General features: G+C 54.2%; 2 protein-coding genes across 2 annotated transcripts; both read right to left on the bottom strand.

The window, feature by feature from the left end:
- Positions 1–1,366: 1,366 nt before the first annotated feature.
- On the bottom strand, positions 1,367–5,682 carry LOC128828470 (C-type lectin domain family 10 member A-like). The gene is given in 5 exon segments (XM_054013168.1): positions 1,367–2,046; positions 2,049–2,143; positions 3,082–3,188; positions 3,793–3,938; positions 5,550–5,682. Coding segments are annotated over 5 exon segments (534 nt in total). The 3' UTR covers positions 1,367–1,993.
- A 1,452-nt stretch (positions 5,683–7,134) lies between these two features.
- Positions 7,135–17,389, bottom strand: LOC128828123 (C-type lectin domain family 10 member A-like). The gene is made up of 5 exons (XM_054012513.1): positions 17,191–17,389; positions 16,501–16,591; positions 13,769–13,914; positions 10,146–10,252; positions 7,135–7,865 (listed from the first exon to the last, which is right to left on the bottom strand). Exons 1-5 carry the CDS (start codon positions 17,266–17,268, stop codon positions 7,718–7,720), a joined length of 570 nt encoding a protein of 189 aa, XP_053868488.1. The 5' UTR covers positions 17,269–17,389; the 3' UTR covers positions 7,135–7,717.
- Positions 17,390–20,764: the final 3,375 nt, after the last annotated feature.

Raw genomic sequence — 20,764 nt, 5'->3', positions numbered from 1 at the left:
GGCTGTGCACCCTCCAGGGGAGTTAATTGACCTGGTTCTGTGGATCTTGCTGACTATGCCCTTTGGCGGGACACTACGGAGAGTATCAATTCAGGACAAATTGCTTAAAGCGGGGCAGTCCCACCCAAGGCTGGGTGTCCTTTATTATTAAGGCACCCCAAACCAGCCAAACAGAGAGGACTTTGGTTTTACCCCACTGGCTAACCAGAAGTCATATAAGCAATTCTCTTAGGGTACATCTACACTACAGGGGGGAGTCAATTTAAGATACGCAAATTCAGCTACGTGAATAGCGTAGCTGAATTCGACGTATCGCAGCCGACTTACCCCGCTGTGAGGACGGCGGCAAAATCAACTTCTGCGGCTTCCTGTCGACGGCGCTTACTCCCACCTCCGCTGGTGGAGTAAGAGCGTCTATTCGGGGATTGATTGTCGCGTCCCCACGGGATGCGATAAATCGATCCCTGAGAGGTCGATTTCTACCCGCTGATTCAGGTGGGTAGTGTAGACCTAGCCTTAGACACTCCAGTTTCCCAGTATCACCAGCAGCACCGCTCCTTATGGGGATGAATGGTTATGAAAACCAATACCCCAGTTAAAGAAAAAAGGTTCTCTCGATCCCAAAGGACCAAGCCCCAGACCCAATATACAAATCAGATCTTACCCACAAATCACGCTGTTGCCAATCCTTTAGAATCTAAAATCGAAAGGTTTATTCATAAAAAGAAAGAAATATAGATGAGAGTAAAAATTAGTCAAAGTAATCAATTACATACAGTAAAGGCAAAGTTCTCGATTCAGGCTTGAAGCAGCGATGGAATAAACGGCAGGTTCAAATCAAGTCTCTGGAACATCCACAGCTGGGATGGGTTATTCAGTCCTTTGTTCAGAGCTTCAGTTTGTAGCACAGTTCCTCCAGAGGTAATGTTGCTGAAATATAGGGTTCGCCTAGCTGAGAGCCAATAACAGCCAGACAGGGATAAGGAAAGGTTGTTTATTTTGCAGAAGAAAGGAGAGTTTCGCACCTTGGTACAAAAAACTTTGTCTTACACACATTTTACAGATCCTTTATACACATCCAGACAAAGGCCCTTGCCATGTTAACACTTGATTGGTGGTTACCAGACCCGTTCTTCTGCTCTCTGGTTAGTGAAAACCAGTTTGGGACCAGCTTTAACTACCTCAAGGCCTTGAAAGGGAAGACAGTTGAAAAGTTTAACAAATTTATTAGAGCATAAGCTTTCGTGGACTACAGCCCACTTATGCATCCGAAGAAGTGGGCTGTAGTCCACGAAAGCTTATGCTCTAATAAATTTGTTAGTCTCTAAGGTGCCACAAGTACTCCTGTTCTTCTTTTTAGGTTACTGTGTACTTGAGGTGTCTGCTTCCCCCTAATGGCCACTGGCTGCCATAACGGCTGCTAGCTATTAAGGGGGTTGGGGGTTGCTGCTGACTGTCATAGTAAGAAGAAGGACTGAAGATAAAATGAGGGGGTTTCCAGGGTCTTTTATATCCTCCACCAAGTGGAAGGACACCCCTTTTCTCTTACTGTGGAAAATCACAGCAGCAAGGTGGAGTTTGGAGTCACATGGGCAACTCATATGTGGATCGGAGTCTCCCAAGCTCCATTGTTAGTTAAGTGTTTCTTGATTGGGCATTTAATCTGAAGAGTCTCTTCTCAATAAACTGGCCAAATGCTTCACTGATGCTACTTAGAATCAAACACATTGAGATGCAAGTACAGAGCCAATATTCGTAACTTCAAATGCAAAAATGATACACATGTACAGACAGCATAATCATAACCAGCAAATTACAACTTTTTCAAAGACGCTTTACTAGACCTCCTTTGTACAAGATTTGGAGCCACTATAAGACCTCGGTTGCAACAATGATCTATACGGTCACAGTTCAAGTCAATAACGTCACACAGGCCTCGTGGGCCGGGGTACATTTCAGCCGGTGCTCAGAGCCAGGGCGGGACTCCGGCTATTTAGCAGAAAGAAGCAGCTTTTTCGCAGATCCACCTGTAGTGCAAGTGGCAGCCTCGTCATTCCACTGGCCACCCTCGTGCAGGTGGGCGCAGTCCTCATCTCTGATGTGAAAACTGTACATGTTATTGGGTTCCCCTGTGGCCCAAAACCTGAAAGGGAAGGAAGAGAAGATCCCTCAAGCCACTGGGCCACCGGTTCTGGCTGAGATGCTCCCATCTATGTGCTGCCTGGTAACCGGGTCCCCCCTCAGCATAACCTAGAGCAGCCTCAGGGTTGGTCTAACTTACGCTCAGGCCCTTGCGGTGTTGTGGGCAGCCAAAAATAGCCAAAGTCCAGCCGTACTCCAGCCCCACCCCTACGTATGGGGCTTTTCTGCTCTTCTCCAGGCCCTTGAGCCTGGGGCAAGTGTGCGTGTGGGAGATTACATTGCCTTTATAGCCCCTTGATGGGACCGGAGCTGCATAAAGGGGAGTCAGAAAAAAGGAGAGAACAACATGGCCTCCAAGGAAGGCAGGCTGCCCTCTCCCTGAAAGGGGGTTTGGTGCATTTGCACCCCAAAACTCAAGGGTTCATTAAATTCCCCCCACACACACAAACAACAGACAGATTTTTTATTTTGAATTATCCAAATGAACGCAGGGCTGAGGAGTGTCACCTGACAGCAGAGCAGGCCTCGTTACTGGACCACTAGGGGATAACAACCTACTACCAGTTAATGGAGCTGCTCCTTTGGCTCAATAACGCCTAGCATTGAGATAGTACCTTTCATCAGGGGAGAGAAAAGCACTTTACAAAGCATTATTTGGCCATTTTGCTGAAGGGGAAACTGAGGCACAGAGTGGGGCAGTGACTTGCCCAAGGCCACCCAGCAGGCCAGCAGCACAGTTGGGAATGGAAGCCAGCACTACTGAGTCCCAAAGCAGGGCTCTAACCACTGGGCCACCAGTCGGGCAGGCGTCAGGACATGAAATCAAACCCGAGTGGTGCTGTCCCAGGCCTCAGCCTCGGAGCTACTGAGGTGGAAACAGGGGCAGCTGGGGAAGGCCGGGGGCAGGAAGGGAAGAGCAGAGGATCACCCCATGCTTACGTAAATCCCACAGGAGTATTGTCCACCCAGCGCCAGACGCCTTCAGTCCCTTGGTCTGTGAAGCCGATCCAGTGACGAAAGGAACCAGCTTTAATGGCCAAGTAATTCTAGAGCGGATGACACAGAGGATTGGGTGGTTAGAACTGGAGCATAAGCTAGGCCTCGTGGCGACCCTCTGCATGGGTACATTTTACCCAATGGGGGAAGTCTGGAGCACATGACTTATGAGGAGAGGCTGAGGGAACTGGGATTGTTTAGTCTCCAGAAGAGAAGAATGAGGGGGGATTTGATAGCAGCCTTCAACTACCTGAAGGGGGGTTCCAAAGAGGATGGAGCTCGGCTGTTCTCAGTGGTGGCAGATGACAGAACAAGGAGCAATGGTCTCAAGTTGCAGTGGGGGAGGTCCAGGTTGGATATCAGGAAAAACTATTTCACTAGGAGGGTGGTGAAGCACTGGAATGGGTTACCTAGGGAGGTGTACTCCTGTTCTTCTTTTTGCGGATACAGACTAACACGGCTGTTACTCTGAAACTAGGGAGGTGGTGGAGTCTCCTTCCTTGGAGGTTTTTAAGGCCCGGCTTGACAAAGCCCTGGCTGGGATGATTTAGTTGGGAATTGGTCCTGCTTTGAGCAGGGGGTTGGACTAGATGACCTCTTGAGGTCCCTTCCAACTCTGATATTCTATGATTCTATGAAGTCGGGGGGTCGTACCTGCTCCGTTTGATCGTTGATCACCACCAGATTGGCAGTCTGGCCCAAACAGGATCTTCTGGCCACCTGCCAGCGCTGGGCAGTCGAGGAGAAAAGGTAGCACCTCCCTCGGTACTGCTCCCAGCCAGGCTGGCACCAGGAAGTGCCTGTCGGAGAGAACACAGCAGAGCCAGCGCGTGACTAGGGAGGTATGAGCAGGAGGGGCTCCCCACCCTGGATAAACCCAGCAAATGTCTTCAGTGGCTGCCAGGTACTGCGGGAGCTTTCTTCAAGCAGGCCCTTCCCCAGGAAAGCATTTCAGCAAGGGCTCAGCTGAAAGATCACTGGGAGACAGGGCCGGCTCCAGGCACCAGCGAAGGAAGGAGGTGCTTGGGGCGGCCAATGGAGAGGGGCAGCACGTCCAGGTCTTCGGTGGCAATTCGGCGGTGGGTCCCTCAGTCCCTCTCGGAGGGAAGGACCTGCCGCTGAATTGCCACCGAAGAATGAAGCAGCGCAGTAGAGCTGCCGCCGAAGTGCCGCCGATCGCGGCTTTATCGTTTAAAAAAAAATTTTTTTTTTTGCTTCGCTGCTTGGGGCAGCAAACAAGCTGGAGCCAGCCCTGCTGGAAGAATATTATTCACCCATTTATGCTTCTTCCAAATGTGGAGGATATTCGGAGTAATTTCCCGATGGAACAAATCACTGTTTCTATTCGGAGCTTGCCAGCAGGGTTTTAGACACTTAGCTAATGAGAAGAGAGAGACAGATGGGTAGATACGATGGAGACTTTGCTTAATAAGCAGTGAAGTAGGACTAGGTGCTGTACGATCCCAGATGGTCGGAGAAGAACACCCAATCCTCCACCTTAGTAGGAAACTCCTCCCAAGGGAACAGAAATATGCAGTGGTCGAGAGGGAATGCCTCACCGTTAAGTGGGCCCTGGAAACATTGTGATACTACCTGCTAGGGAGTCAGTTTGTCCTTCTGACTGATCATGCCCCTCTGCAATGGATGCAGCGGAACAAGGAAAAAATGCAAGGGGAAGTGGCCCAGGGAATAAGCAGCATCAGTGGTGAAGGGAAAGCCGCCAACAGCTGCTACCATTGGGGTCCCTGGGCTGGAGCCCGGAGTAGAGGGCAGGCCCAGGTTCCCCCCTTCCCACCATACTCTACAGAGATCCCTTTGAGAGGGGAAGTAGACCTTGGCCCAGGCCGGAGGCCAAACTGCCCCTTCTGAGCTCAAAGGAGCAACAGAGACTGTGAGTATTCCACCTTCCCACCTCCCATATTGGCCTGTGATGAAAGTAGTTCAATAAGTGGTGACTTTTGCTGCTAAACTGGGAAAGGGAGGTCATGTTGAGGGCCTTAGCAAGCTTCTGAGGCCACTGGATCCACCTGGAAGCGCGGGACCCACCAATACAGGCTCGGAGCTTTGTCACAGCAGCTGGAAACATTAAATGGACTCTTAAAGCACAATCCTTCATATAACTCTGAGGGAAGAGCGCCCCCTAGAATCGTGCTGGGTGATTGCAGTTAGCACTCACTGCGAGGGAAGAGCGCCCCCTACGGATCCCCCCCCTCCCTATGGCTTCAATGAATATGGAGGCCCCCAATGTTCGTGAAGGGAGGAGAATTATTCAGTTATTATCTGTATTACCGTAGCCATCCCCCCCTTCCCCCGCCCCGATCAGGCCCCGTTCTGCCAGGTACTGTACAGATACAGAACAGAAAACGATCCCCCTGCCGTGAAGAGCGAGCTGAGGCTGGCGTGCATCTCACTGTTCCCTTTCTGTGCATTATCCAGGATCTTGTAGGTCTTGGCCCTGATGTCATCTCTGTCATGTTTCGCTTTGGCCAGATCCCTGGACACTGGAAACAAAACTCTCCGTGGTGTCTGGGAACTGGGTCGCATCCCTTTAAATCAGGGGTGGGCAAACTACTGCCCGTTTAAAGCCGGCTGGGGAGCGGGGTTGGAGTCTGCACCACACAGCTCGGCCCCAGTCCGGCTGGGTCGTGGGCTGCACCACACAGCTCCCAGAAGCCACAGCATGGCCCCACTCCAGCTTCTACGTGCTCCAATGGCCCCCTCTGGTGCTCCAATGGGAGCTTCAGTGGTGGTGCCTGAGGATGGGGCAGCATGCAGCGCCGTCTGGCCGCACCTCTGTGTAGGAGCCGGAGAAGGGGCATGCCACTGTTTCCGGGAGTCACTTGAAGTAAGCGCCGCTTGGTGCCTGCACCCCTCAGCCTCTCCCCACGGCCCCAGCCCTGATCCACCTCCCGCTCTCCAAACCCCTCGATCCCAGCCTGGAGCACCCTCCTGCAACCCAAACCTCTCATCCCCAGCCCTACCCCAGAACCTGCACCCCTTCCTCCACACTTGCCCCAGTTCTGATCCTCTGAAACCCTCTATCCCAGCCCAGAGCATCCTCCTATACCCCAAACTCTTCATCACCAGCCCCACCCGAGAGCCTGCAGCCCCAACCAGAGCCCTCACCCCCTCCCACACTCCAACCCCAATTTTGTGAGCACTCATGGCCCACCATACAATTTCTATTCCCTGATGTGGCCCTTGGGCCAAAAAGTTTGCCCACCCCGGCTTTGGTTTGGGAGTCTTGAGTGGCGCTCACCATGTTCTGTGTGTCCGAAGCTGCCAGAAGGTAGCCAGAGCCGCGGGTGTGTGCAGCTCGGCCTGGCGTGTCTGTGTACAGACCGTAAACACCGGGCTTTGGGGCCTGGCTGTGACACTGAAATGGGGCCCCTTTCTCAGCAGCGGGAGGCACCGAGCTTGTTACAGTCGGTCCAATACAGTCATTAGGGACTGGAGCCTGGCTGAACACTCCAGCAGGAACCCAACCTTTCACCAGGGTCAAATTTATTCAGCTCAACCCAGCCCAGCCTCACAGGAACAAAGGACACTGGCCTAGGCAACCTCAAAGAATCTGTTGGACCCTTGAGTGAGTCACCCCCCTTCCTTTCGTTAGTTTGGGACTGTGATGAGGTAATGTTCATCTGACTCCGGGGGGGGCGGGGCGGGAGGGGAAGGCAAAGCCAAGAGGGAAGAAAGCACATGATACAAGGGAGAGACTTTGTCATGCTCTTCCTCTCTCTTCCACCTCCATCTACAGACATCACCACCAAGCGACTGAAGTGCTGATCAAAAGGGAGAGCCTGGCTGAAGGGCAACCAGCCAGCCTGTGTTGAGAAACATCTAAGTTTGTAAGGGCACTGGAAGTGTTAAGATCAGCTTAGAATGTGTTTTGCTTTTGTTTCATTTGACCAAATCCGGCTTGTTGTGCTTTGACTTATAATCATTTAAAATCTACCTTTGTAGCTAATAAATCTGTTTGTTTATTCTACCTGAAGCAGTACGTTTGGCTTGAAGCATGTCAGAGACTCCCCTTGGGATAACAAGCCTGGTACAGATCAATTTCTTTGTTAAATTGACACACTCACATAAGCTTGCAGTGTCCAGCAAGCATAACTGGACACTGCAAGAGGGAGGTTCCTAGGGTTGTGTCTGGGATTGGAGATATTGGCTACTGTCATTTGGTTGCACAATCCAAGCAGCTTACATGCTGGAGGCTGTGCGTGAACAGCCCAGGAATGGGGATTCTTACAGCAGAGCAGGGTAAAGCTGGCTCCCAGATTCAAGGACTGGAGTGACCTACAAGATCACCGGTCCAGATAACTGCAGAGGGGACTGTCATAGGGGCCCAGCACAGGCACCAGGAAATGCAGCAGGGAAGGTGTTTTCACTGGGAGCAGCAAATGGAGAGAGGGGCCAGGATACCTCAGGCAGAGCAAGGATGTGTGTGAGATTCAGCCCTGGGCAACGGGTCAGCACAAGAGCACAACGGGCTGATGCGCAGGCCGTGAGCCGTGCCCAGGCCTCATGGCGGGGGGATGAATTTCAGCCTGTGTTCAGAGCCGGGGGATGAGAGGGCTGTTTACACAGTGGTGGCCCTTTCACAGATCCACCTGTAAGAGACACTACAGGGTCCGTCGTTCCACAGGCTGGTGTCCAACAGGTGGGCACAGTCCTCAGTGCCGTTGCTCCTTGTGAGCAGGTTATTGGGCTCCCCTTCATTCCAGTACCTGAACGAGAAGAGAGAGATGAGCCCTTAGCCCGCCGACTCCCCGTCCCAGAGGAGATACACCCCCAGTAAGCTGGGCCCCACCCTCAGTGTAACCTAGAGCAGCCTCAGGGTTCTTAACTTATGCTCAGGCCCTTGGTGGGGTTCTGGGAAGCTTAGAACAGCCAGAGCCCAGAAGGGCTGTAGCCCCACCCCTGCACCAGGGGCTGTTGTGCCAGCTCTTCTCCAGCCCCTTTATGCTGCTTATATCCTGGCAAGGGTGCGGCAGGAGATTAAATCTCCTTCAAAATCCCTTGATGCTGCCAGAGCAGCGTAAAGGGCCCTTAAGCAATGGAGTATTAGGCCCACTGTGATGTTGCACTCCATATGATTTAATGAAAATATGCTAATGAGTGAATATAATATAACTGGAATATGCTTCATGCAAAAGGTCTCTCGTAAGGTATCATTACAAAGCTTATAACCTACTGAGTGTGGTCATCCTATTTGTATAAATGTATCATTCTTGTACCTGAAACTAGAAATATGACATGTAACTCTGAGGTCCTATTGTAATTATGCAAAGTGTGGGCCATTAATGGTGGTTTGGAACCTTGATGGCTCCCATCAATTAGGACAATTGGTTGTAAATGGCTCTGTTTACTTGCAACCCTTCCTGTGAGTCAGGCCAGGCAGAATGAAGGCTTGGGGTCTCACAGGACATGTGACCCTGTCACCTGGTACTGGAATCCATCTTAAACCTGGGACTTTTCCATTTAGAAGGAGGGCTGGGGTCCCAGAGAGACAAAAGAATCCTGCCATGTGCCAAAGCTAAATAAGGGAGTGGAACAGAACAAAGGAGTTTCCAGTCATGAGAAATCTCCTAGTTACCACCTGAGCTGGAGCTAACAAGAACTGTACCAGGGGAAAGGATTGGGCCTAGACTAGGAAGGAGTCCCGTCTGTGAAAGAAGCTTATTGGAACATCTCTGAGGGTGAGATTTTATCTCCACTCAGTTTCTTAATGTCTTAGGCTTAGACTTGCGTGTTTTGTTTTATTTTGCTTGGTGACTTACTGTGTTCTGTCTGTTATTACTTGGAACCACTTAAATCCTACTTCTTATACTTAAGAAAATCACTTTTGCTTATTAATCATACCTGAGGAAGCAAACAGCTGTGCATATCTCTCTCAGAGTTATAAAAGCGGACAGTTTATGAATTTACCTTGTATAAGCTTTATACAGAGTAAAACGAGTTCATCTGGGGTTTGGATCCCAGTGGGAGCTGGGTGTCTGGGTGCTGGAGACAGGGGCTCTTCTTAAGCTGTTTTCAGTTAAATCTGCATCTTTGTGGCGTGTGGTTCAGACCCTGGGCCTGTGTTGGAGCAGACTGGCATGTCTGGCTGAACAATGCAGGGTTCTGGAGGCCCAACCTTACAGAGAAAATGGGCTCAGAGGTAGTCTCAGCACATCAGGTGACAGTCCCAAGGAGGTTTCTGTGACTAAACCAGTCACTCCCATTCCATTACTTTAATCCAGCGCTAGGGGGGATTAAAGCAAGTAGAGGGACCAATATGGCTGCCCATGATGCTGAATACTCTCTGCATGGGGAGTGGCGGGGTTGAACAATTTGCACCCCAGTCTCAAGGGTTTGTGACATTCCCCCTAGAGGAGGCAGATCTTATTCTGAAGTATCCACATGAATGTGGGGCCAGAGTCAGCGTTACCTGCTCACAGGGCAGATGTCATGATTGGCCCACTAGAGGATAAGAACCTACTACCAGCTAATGGAGTAAGTGGGGGAGGGCTGCGCTGTTGAAGGCCCTGGTGCAGGGGTAGAGGCTGCTACCCACACACACCATGGCAGCACAAGCTTCCCCTCACCACAATGTCTCAGACCAGACCAGCCTTGAAGAGACCCCTCTGTAGGCTGAGAGGGACGCTCTGTCCCTGGGACCCATTCCGTCCTCGGTTCATTGGCTGTGATGGCCAACGAGCACCCAGTGTGATCTGTGGATGCTTTTCCCACTGGGAACTGGGCTGAGACCCGGCAAGCTCGTTTCATACAGCGGTCACCCACCAGCAATGCCATTTGGTCACTAGATACTTGGGCCAGATTGCAAACAGTGACCTGCGGGGACCGATAAATCCTCGAGTCGTTCAGTCCTCAGCGCATTAAATCAAACCCAAGTGGATCCATCCCTGGCCTCAGCCTTGCAGCTCCTGAGGTAGAAAGCGCCTGCAGGGGGAGCTGGGGAAGGCCAGGGGCAGGAAGGGGAGAGCAGAGGATTGCCCCATGCTTACGTAAATCCCACAGGAGTATTGTCCACCCAGCGCCAGACGCCTTCAGTCCCTTGGTCGGTGAAGCCGATCCAGTGACGAATGGAACCGGCTTTAATAGCCACGTAATTCTAGAGAGGATGACACAGAGAATGGGGTGGTTAGAACTGAAGCCAGATCCTGAGGCGTCTCCCGTGGCAGGAACTAACCCCAAGGGATGGCCTAGGCACTCGGCCCATCAGCGAGTGCGCTCGGTGCTGCAGATGTCAGAGGAGGAGGCAAGGAGCCCGATTCTCCTCTCCTTCCAGTGGAGGGTGGGGGGGATGGAGAGACAGTAGGAGGATCAGGGGTTGGCGATGGTCTCAGCCTGGGGTGGGGAAAGGAGGCCCCGAGCCTTGGGGATGTTGGAAGGCGGGGGGAGGGTATTGGGTCCTGCAGTGGGGGCTGTGGCATAGATCACCCACACACCGCACCAAACAGATCCCAACCCTGCAGTCAAATTTGGGCACATCTCAGCTGGGGAAGGTAATGCACAGGGAGTCCAGGAGGGCCTGGTGTATTAATTTAGCTGGAATATACGGGCCTAAAGTGTTACCAGAACCCAGTCGTTGGCCGACATTAAACATCGCTAACCCGGCCTGCTCGGTTCCCTTAAAAACCCTTTTAACCTTTGATCAAAGCGAAGATGGAAAAACAAGGGAAAGCCTTTGAACTGTAAAGCACTAAGCCAGGCTTTCAGTCCACCAGCCTCCCTTGGTCCCGTCCCCTTTGAGATGCAGGGTTTTTTTTTTTTTAGAAGGAATCCGCTCCCCTTGTGTGACGGACTCTTAGCAGGGCCAAATTAATCATTTGTGAGCCCTGGCACCTGTACTGTGGCCCCGTCCCCTGCCCCACCCACACTTTGCCACAAGGCCCCACCCCTGCTCAACCTCTTCCCCGCCAAGGCCCTGCCCACCGCTCGCACAGTTGGGAGGGAGCGGAGAGGAGTGAGTGGCAGGCAGGGCCTCAGTGAGAGGCCGGGTGGGGCATTGGCACAAAATGTGGGTGGAACACAAGGGGCAGGTGTGATGAAGTGTGTGGGGGGGTTCTTGGTTTTTCCTTGTGTGTTTTTTTTTTTTTTCCCAATGATTTGCAGGCAGAGGGAGTGGGACTCAGTTTCCCTGGGTTTTACTGGTTTAATGAGGTGATGGGAGATGGAGTTTGTTGTTACAGAGGACCGGAGAATGGACACCCCAGCGACTGGTGACCTGGGGTTGTGGTCACCGGGAGACCCAGCTCAGGAGTCCAGCTGGTTCTGGCCAGTGGGAGGACAATGGGCTGTGAAGAGAGGACCCCGGTGACCTGACCAGCCGGTTCCAGCCAGAGGACAGGAGAGGAGAGGAGGCCCAGGCGACCCTGTTTACCTGGAGAGAAGACAATGGACAGAGGCGGAGCTTGGGGGAGGTGATATTGGATGCCCAGCTGGGAAGCAGGGGGGCTCTGGGCTGGAGAGGAGAGCAGGCAGAGCCCACCTGGATGCAGGGGAGACTTGAATGTGCTGGATTGAGGGAGGCCAGGCCCAAGGCCCTGAGAGTTTCCTGTGCTATGTTCAGATGCTCAATAAAGCCTTCTGTTTTAGGAGCCTGAGAGTGGCTCCGGTCTAGAGAACAGGGTTGCATTATTCCCTCTAGGAGTGGAGGCCCTGGGGGTCCAGAGCAAATAGACTCCCTGAGGGCACCCACGTGCTAAAGCTCAGAGAAATGCAGTTCCACAAGGTGGAGGGGCTTAACCCCCAAGAGAAAGTGGACCCCTGAGAAGGGCTGTCACACTGAAGGGGGATCCCCCCAGGGACTGCACAGGGCCAAGAGAGGGCACGACCTGTGACTCCGTGACAGCAGGGCCATAGTCCGGGTGCCATGGCCCCTTCTAAGTGTGGGCCCAGTGCCATTGGTGCCATTGTAAACCCGGCACTGTCTCTTAGATGGTATCAGAGCTGGTAACAACCATTCTTCTGCTGAGACGGGCTGGAGCGGCTGTTGTTGTTACAGTCTGACCTGTTTCATCCCAGGTGGTGGTTGGGATTAGCTGGAGCCGGTAGAGGTGACATCATCTGGGTCCCTCTCTCTGGCCCCGTCTGGTCAGGATGTCTCAGGCTCAGGATGACAAAGGTCTGGGGTCCCAGAAGATGTGGGGGAGGGAGGAGCCATGATGGTGAAGCTCATTCCAGAGTCTATTTTTCTCCCCAATGTCTCTTTCAGGGCCCCAAAAGGGAGTGATGGGTGGAACAGCCCATCCCCTTGTTCCGCTGGCTACCAAGTAGGTTTAATCTCCAACACTGGATTCACTCCTTTCTGGTTCCACACGTTTCTTGGTTGCCAGGCGTGATCTGAACCCAGTCCTTGAGTTACAGCAGGAGGTTCTTTCATTTGGACTAACTCCCGTTTGGGACCTTTTCCCATCAACCCTGGTTACTCTCGGTCATTGTGCCATCTCAGGAACGCTCACACTTTTACAGCTCTGCGTTCACAGTGAGGGTAAATTGTCAGGCCAGTTATTACGACAGGATCCAGCAGGAGATAAGGGTGAGCGTTACGAATGCGCCGTCTGAGTTCCTCTTTCATAAGGGCTGTTCCATTTTGAAAGTGACTGTAAAAAACCTGCCCCTAGACGGGCTTCCTCATCCCTGTGGGTATCAGAGCCAGGGCTGCTGGCTGCAGGGACTAACCTAAGTTGTTCCTGCTTTTCCCTCCCATATGCCCAGCAGAGCCAGCCAGGACCTGGTCTGGTTCAGGCCTCAGCAGAATTGTCACCAAGTTCCTGTTGCAGAAACTTTGGGCTGGATCCCCAGCTGATGTCAACCGGGATCGCGCCAATGACGGCTGCAGTGCACCAGCCACGGTGCTGGCCCATTCCTGGTGCTGGAAAGCACTGACCAAAGGAAATATATTCACTACCATAGATACTGACTCTGTGGGTGCCCTGGGGCTCTCAGGTCCCACCAGCCACCCACCCATCACTTGTTTGGCCACACAGCCACTGATCTGCTGTTCTGCAGCCGGTAGGAGGTGCTTGGGGAAGGGGGCAGAGCAGGGGTGGGATGAGGCAGGACAAGGGTGGGGTCTTGGGGGAAGGGGCAGAGGCGAGACTAGGTGGGGGAAGGGGTGGAGTGGAGGCGGGGCTGAGGGGGGGTGGAGCACCCACCTGGAAAAATGAAAGTCATCACCTGTGGCACTACAGTCGAGTCCGGGCTCTTCTTTCCCAGCAGTAACCTATGGGCTCTGCAGTCTGGTGGGAATCTTCCTCTGGCAAGATAGTTTCGTGTTCCTAGCACCCCAGGGAGTCTGACAACCCTGCCGGGTAACCACCTCTCTTATCTGCCAAGCAGCTCTGCTTTCTGACCCCTCCTCAAACCGCCCCACTGTTTGCTTCACGTGGTCCCTTCTCTGTGCAGCTTCCACAAGCCCCTCCTGCCCCACCCAGGCAAAATTCACCCCTGTGTGGGAGCCAGGGCTAGGCCTTATCACTGCTGGAGTCCTGCTCCAGCCCTGCACTGCGAACACCCACCGTTCCTTTCTTCCCGTCAGGTCCAAACAGCGCCGAAGCCTCATGCCGGCCCTCTGCCCAGGGGTCATTACACCCCAGGGATGGGTTGGGCCGAGGCCTTGTACCTGCTCCCTTGGGTCGTTGATCACCACCAGATCAGCATTCTGGGCTAAGCAGGCGTGTCTCGCTGCCTCCCAGGACTGGTTAGTCCGGGAGAAAAGGTAGCACCTCCCTTGGTTCTGGTCCCAGCCCGACTGGCACCGGGGAGCGCCTGCAGGAGACAACACAGCTGTGAGCCCCTCCCCTGTTACTCGCCGACGAGGGGCCAATCCCCTCTCCCACATGCCGACGAGGGGCTGATCCCTCCGCCCCACGTGCCATGAGGGGCCGATGGCCCTACCCCACGTGGTGAAGCGGGGCCGATCCCTCCCACACACGCGCCGATGAGGAGCCGATCTACCTCATCTCACGTGCCAACAGGGGGCCGATCCCTGCCCCACCAGGTGCCGACGAGGGGCTCATCCCTCCTAGGGTTACCATATGTCCAGGTTTCCCGGACATGTCCAGCTTTTGGGTCTTTAAATAGCCGTCTGGGGGGAATTTGTAAAAAGCTAAAATGTCCGGGATTTTCCCCCGGACGGCTATTTAAAGACCCAAAAGCGCTGACAGGGCAGCCGCGCTGGGGGAACCGCGGCAAGCCGGCGCCGCTGCTGCCACTCACCTTTCCTCCCTGGGCCCTGGGGCAGCGCGCAGCTTAGAGCTCCCAGTGTGGTGGTGTCAGCCCACGGGGCCCGCGCAGCCCTGCCCCTGCCCTGCCCTGCCCCTGCCCCGGCCCCGGCACACAGAGAGGCAGCGAGGAGGTCTCGCTCCCCTGCGTGCTGCAGCGGGGCAGGGCTTGTAGACTCGGGCAGAGAGACCCCCCCGCCCCTGCCCCCCTCCCCTTGACCCGACCCAACCGTAGGAAGGAGCCAGAGGGACTGGGAGGGACCTGCCTGCTGGATGCTTCCCAGGAGCCGCTCCAGGTAAGCACTGCTGGGCTCACCTGGCCCCCCTGGCTCCCCTCAGCCCCACTGCCCTCAGCCCCCACCCTGACCCTGTTCCCTCAGCCTCCCCCGCAGTTCCCCCTGTACCTCCCACCCCGCACCCACTGCCCTCTGTCCCTGCCCCCGTTCCAACAGCCTCCCCCACAGTCCCCCTGCCCCCCCAACCCACTGCCCTCAGCCTTGCCCTACCCCAAATCTCTTCTTCAGCCTCCCCCATCATCCCACCCCCATCGCTCCCCCTGCTGTCCCACCCCCTCAACTTCCCACCATTCCAGTACTGCTCCCCTCTGTCTCATCCTCTCCAGACCCTGTCCCTCTCTCCAACCCCCCAACCCTCCCCAGCACAGCCCCATTGTCTCCCCTGCCCTGCCCCACCCCACTCTACACAGCTCTCTCTACCCTGTTCCATTCATGCTCCCCTCAGCCCCTACCCTACTCCCCCCATCCCAGTCCTGTCCCATCCCCCTCAGTTCCTCCATCCTGCTTCCCCCGTCCATCCCCACACACCCACCGATTCCCTCAACCTCCCTCCCCCCCGTCCCACTCAGGACATGCATGAAAAAGAAGCAATGGGCTTAAATTGTAGCAAGGGAGATTTAGGTTAGACATTAGGAAAAACTTCCTAACTATGAAGGTAGTTAAGCACTGGACAAATTACCTAGAGAGGTTATGGAATAGCAGTCATTGGAGTTTTTTAAGAGGTTAGACAAACACCTGTCAAGGTGTTATTATTCAGTCCTGCCTCAGTGCAGGGGTTTGACTAGATGACCTGTTGATGTCCCTTCCAGTCCTACATTTTTGTGATTCACACTGAATTGCCTTGTGCCCCTGTCTAGTAGTAGTGGCACACAGTTCTCTGACATGCAGGTTTATAAAACTGTAGTTAATATACAGTTTAGAGCAGAGCAGTTTTAAAGCTCTGCATGTTCAGACCAACTGAGCTGAAAATTGTGAGCTTGTATTCAAAACGATTAAGATGTGGGCTGAAATAAAATCAGCCTGAATTGCTCAACAATATCAATGGAATCAGCATTGCGCTGCTATCTTTGTAAAACATTACAGTGAAATCTTGCAAGTATTCCATAGCACGCCGCCTTGCCCAAGTGGTAACTAAGCAGAACATCTTCCTGTTTCAACATTCTTAACTTGTATCCCTCCTAGAATTGGGGTTTTTTCAAACACTGAATGCTGCTAAGTTGTGAGTTTTAACAGTTTTTTTTTTCTTTTAAACCACAGCACTGAATGTTATTCTAAAATTGTTTTCCAAATAGTCTTAAACTCCCGTTTGATCCCCCGCTGATGTTCATTGTGAAAAGTATTGCAGGTCTAATAATCTAAACATCCCATCTAAGAAACTGAGCAGAGCCCCCGTGGGAGCCTCAGGGACATCACACGACTCTCCCAGTGGGTGGGTTGACAGCTTCTCAGTCTGGTCTGTCATCTCTGTAGTTGGGTGGGGCTCCCCTGGCCCCCTGGGGCTCTCACCTTCTCCGTGCAGGGATGAGCAGGATTTGGGGAGGGGGGGAATCTCAAACCCTAATAATAATAATGCCTCCCCCCCTTCTCATCAGTAAAGCACACAAAGCACTTTGCTAAGGGGGTCAGGCTCATAAGCCCCATTTTATAGATGGGGAAACTGAGGCACAGGGCATTGCTATGACTTGCCCAAGGTCACATAGCTGGAATCGAACACTGGTCTCCTAAGGCTTGGTCCCGTACTTTCTCTACTAGTCCATGCTGTCTCAGAAGGTGCCTAGCACACACCAGATCTCATCTGGTGGGGGTAGGGGACCCAGGTCATGGTGGATACTCACGATAGAGGAGGACCAAGGTCATCAGGAGCAGTTTGATAGCCATGATGATCAGGGTGGGGATCACCAGCTGCCGGTTCGTGAGAGTGGCGATCTGGAAAGGGGGGAAATGGCTCTGATAACCCTGTCCTGACCACACCCTAGATCTTACCCCACCTCCACCCCTAGCACTGAATGGGACACAATTTCGATCAAGCCTGACAATAATTAAAGGCGCAGGGATCTGTGTGTAGCATCTTTAGCTAAAAGAGCTTTTCTCCCCGCTGCGTCTCAGGCATTTGAGTTAAACGGGCATCCGCAAACATGAAAAGGATGAAGCCAAAGGGCCAAACTCTGCTCCCAGTTACACCCGTGTAAATCTAGACTGAAGGCCACAGTGCGACTCAGGATTCACACTGGTGTAAGTGGGAGCAGACGTTGGGTCAAGTAGTTTCCAAACCTTTGGAGGAAAATAATCACGTCGCCTGCCAGGCAGTGAATTTTCCCCTGCACAGGGTGTGACCCTGTCAGTCCTGCCAGCTCCCCAGTCACCTCCGGGGCTTCCAGGGATGGCAGGCTAGGTGAGACCCCCCCCATTTCTGATCTGTTTTTGAAAAGAGGAAAAACTAAACTGCTTTTTGAACTTTCTTCCAACACCACAAAGGAGCAAAAAGGGAAGGAAACTGACTGCCATGCACAGGAAACAAGCAATACCCAGAGCAGCAGGTTCCTCATTAGCCAGCAAAGGAGCTGGTTTGTCTCACCACGGGGAGTGGACAGACCCCAGCCCATGTTCCTGGGTCATCCTGGTCCTGCTGAGGTTCCCCAGGTGGGCTGGGCATCTGCTCTGGGTCCCCTCAGATCTCTCAGGCGTGCAGGCGTCTTCCCCTTTGGGGCCAAGGGTAGCAGGCTGGGTGGGTGCCCCGTGTGCTCTGCTGTTCGCTCCCACTGGGCTTCCTGCCCCATAAGGCGGTGTCTTATACACGCAGTGACTCAGGTGCTCCCGTGGTGCAGCCTGCGTGGGCAATGTCAGAGCACCGCCCAACACCCTGCCTCCTGCGCCGGGCGGTGGTGACCCTGAGTGAGTCACGCCTTCAAAGAGGGAAGAGCCCTGCTAGGTCCCATCTGGTCCATCATCCCAGAGCAGCTCTGTTCTCCCCAGGCTAGTTTTAAAGATAACATAACCGGGTGGGTTGTCAGGATCAAACCCTGGACTTGAAGCAGCGATACTCAGACCTCAGGGGTTCAGAAGCCAAATTAGCAATCAGCATTACCCAAGAGAGCCACAGTAGGGTGAATTCATTGTTTCATGTACTATAGGACTCTGTGATCATATTTAAACAGTACGTCCGTTTTATACATATATGTATTCTCACAACACAGTGACTGACCAAGTATCACTGTTTTATCAACTACAATTGGTTAATTACATAGTAAAAGCATCCCGGTAAATTAATAGCTTAGATTGGTTAATAATTATGGAAGCAAGGTCTGAAGCAGCGTGTGATGAGCTGCACGGGGTGGGGAGGAGGTTTCAGGGCCAGACGGTCTTTACATAGATACACCTGCTCGGCCTGGGTATCCAGCAGACAGAGCTGCGTTGCCCACGTGATCCGTTTTGGCGGGTGCTGGGTTAAAAATCACTTTAGGACTCAGGGACTGAAATGTTGTTATCCTGATGGTGGGAGGAACGGGCAGCAGAACTGTGCTTAGCCGGCCCTGACTGACGGGGTCTCCCTCAGCCGAACTGAGCTCACAAAGCCCGGGGTTCGGATGCCAGAGCCCAGTGGGGAGGGAGAAGGGCCAGGCCGGGCCAGGCCAGTTCAGTTTAGAGATAGAGGTACCTAGACTCCATCAGGTCCAAGGGCTGCTTAGATCTGCTGCGGGACAGCATTTCTGTGGAAGAGGCAGCTCGGCCTGCACTAGCGGTGAGGTTCCCCCGCTGAGTCACAGTAGAGAGGCAGGAGACAGCAGAAGGGGACGGCACAGGGCCAGAGGCGACGGAGCAGAGGATGGCCCAGTGCGGTGACCGGTGACACGAACAACAGCAGCGGAGGGAACGACACACAGCAGCAGCAGCAGGCAGTGAAGGCGTTGCTCGATGTGTCCTCCCCAGTGTGAACTCACGTGAAGGCACCACTGGACTCTGGGTCTTCACAGACCAAGGACAGCAGCTGTGAGTGGGGTGTGGCAGAGAGAGAGGGGAGTGCATGTTAAAGGGACATTTGTTTGTCGGACTTTCACACCACAGTGAAAAATGGAGGCAAAAGACACGGCCCAATGTCCTCTGGGGTGGGAGTTTTGCTCATGGTCAGATGTGTTCGAATCACGGTTGTGGGTGTCCCCCAATTAATGCCGGGTTCCTTCCCCATTTTTATTAAATGTTTTCTCTGCCACGCACAGATTCAGTGCTTGTGAAAGGGGAAGTGTTGCCTCTTACAGGCGCTCGCGGAGATTGATTTTCCCAGATTACTGGGTGTAGGCTGTGGCTATTAAACACGGCCCTGGTGGCTGCCGACTCCAGCTGGCAGAAGGGCACAATTCGATCACACCGTGTTTTATATCACGTGCTGCAAAGAGACGCAGGAGACGCATTAAAGAGCCTTTGTCTGAATAAGGGTTGCCAGGTGTCTGGTTTTCAACCGGAAAGGCTGGTCGCAAAGGGAACCTGGCAGTGTCCGGCCAGCAGTGCTGACTAGCCACTGACAGCCCAGTTCATCGCAATAAGCAGCCACCGCCACCGGGGGCAGGACGAGCAGAAGCTGCTGAAACCTGGAGACGCATATGGGAACGGGAGAGCGGGGTACTGGTGGCTCCCCCGTCCTGCCCCAGTCACTCCCTGACTGCAACTTCCCCTCCCTCATCCTGTCCCACTCACCTCCCGACTGCGGCTCCCCCTCCCCCATCCTGCCCCACTCACTCCCCGACCATTGGAGCGTGGGTTTTCCTCCCTCGTCCTGCCCCATCCTGCCCCACTCACCCCCAACCCCAGAGCACAGCTCCCCCTCCCCACCCCACTCAGCCCCCAACCCCCAGAGCGTGGCTCCCCCTCCCCCATCCTGCCCCACTCAGCCCCCGACCCCCAGAGCACGAGTTCCCCTGCCCTGTCCTTCGCACTCACCCCCGACCGCGGCTCCCCCTCCGCCATCCTGCCCCACTCACTCCCCGACCATCAGAGCGTGGGTTTCCCTCCCTCGTCCTGCCCCATCCTGCCCCACTCAGCCCCCAACCCCCAGAGTGTGGCTCCCCCTCCCCCATCCTGCCCCACTCACCCCCCAATCCCCGGAGCATAGGTTCCCCTGCCCTGTCCTTCCCACTCACCCCCAACCCCAGAGCGCAGGTCCACCTTCCCCATCCTGCCCCTCTCACTCCCAACCAGGGGGCAAGGATCCCTCTCACCCGTCCTGCCCAACTCACCTCTTGATCCCTGGAGCATGGCTTCACCTCCCCTATCCTATCCCAATCACCCCCCACCCCTGGAGCTCAGTTCTCCCTGCTCTGTTCTGCCCCACTCACCCCCCGACCCCCAGAGCACGGCTCCCCCTCCCCTGTCCTGCCCCACTCACCCCTGACCCCTGGAGCATAGCTCCCCCTCCCCCACTCACCTCCCCACCCTGGAGCGTGGCTCCCCCTCCCCCGTCCTGCCCCATTCACCCTACACCCTTGGAGCAAGGTTTGAACGATGGGTTGCCAGATGTACGGTGCAGGGGTGGAGGGAGGCAAAGTCTTTAAGTGGGTGGATCCGGTTGGAGCCGGGTCCACCCTTGCCCGAGGGCTGGGCGAGAGGAAATCACCCACGTGCAGATGGTGAGCACTGCTGCTCGAGGAAAGGGCCACCCACTGGGACTGCTCGAGGGGAATCCAAGCCGCTGCACCTGGCTCTCCGAAGGGTTTCAAGCTCCGGAAGTCTGAACAGAGACCAGCCACTGCCCCAAGCCTGGGGCGCCTAGGCTCACTCTCAGGGCACAGATGTTCCCTGTAGCTCCCCCTTCCGAGCGGTGGACCCTGCTGTCCAGCTGTCTGCCCCAGTCTGGCCACAGCGCTGACCCTTCAGACTCCTGTACTTAAACCCAGCCTCCCCCAGAACTCCACCCAAAAGGTGCCATGCTTCTGACCTACAGCTTAACCCCCTCAGGGACACGCCTCTGTTGAGAAGCAGTTACACACGCACACACACGCACACACTCTCTTTGTTCAGTCTATCAGCTTTATGTTCGTTATATTTAATCATGTAAAGCCCAGGAGAGCACAACTCACACAAAGCAACGAGAAACAAAGGGGGGCGAGG

This window comes from Malaclemys terrapin, chromosome 23 (genome assembly GCF_027887155.1).
Source record: "Malaclemys terrapin pileata isolate rMalTer1 chromosome 23, rMalTer1.hap1, whole genome shotgun sequence".
Classification (NCBI taxonomy): Eukaryota; Metazoa; Chordata; order Testudines; family Emydidae; genus Malaclemys; species Malaclemys terrapin.
Note: the sequence above shows the minus strand (reverse complement) of the source record. Positions and strands in the feature narration are given on the sequence as shown.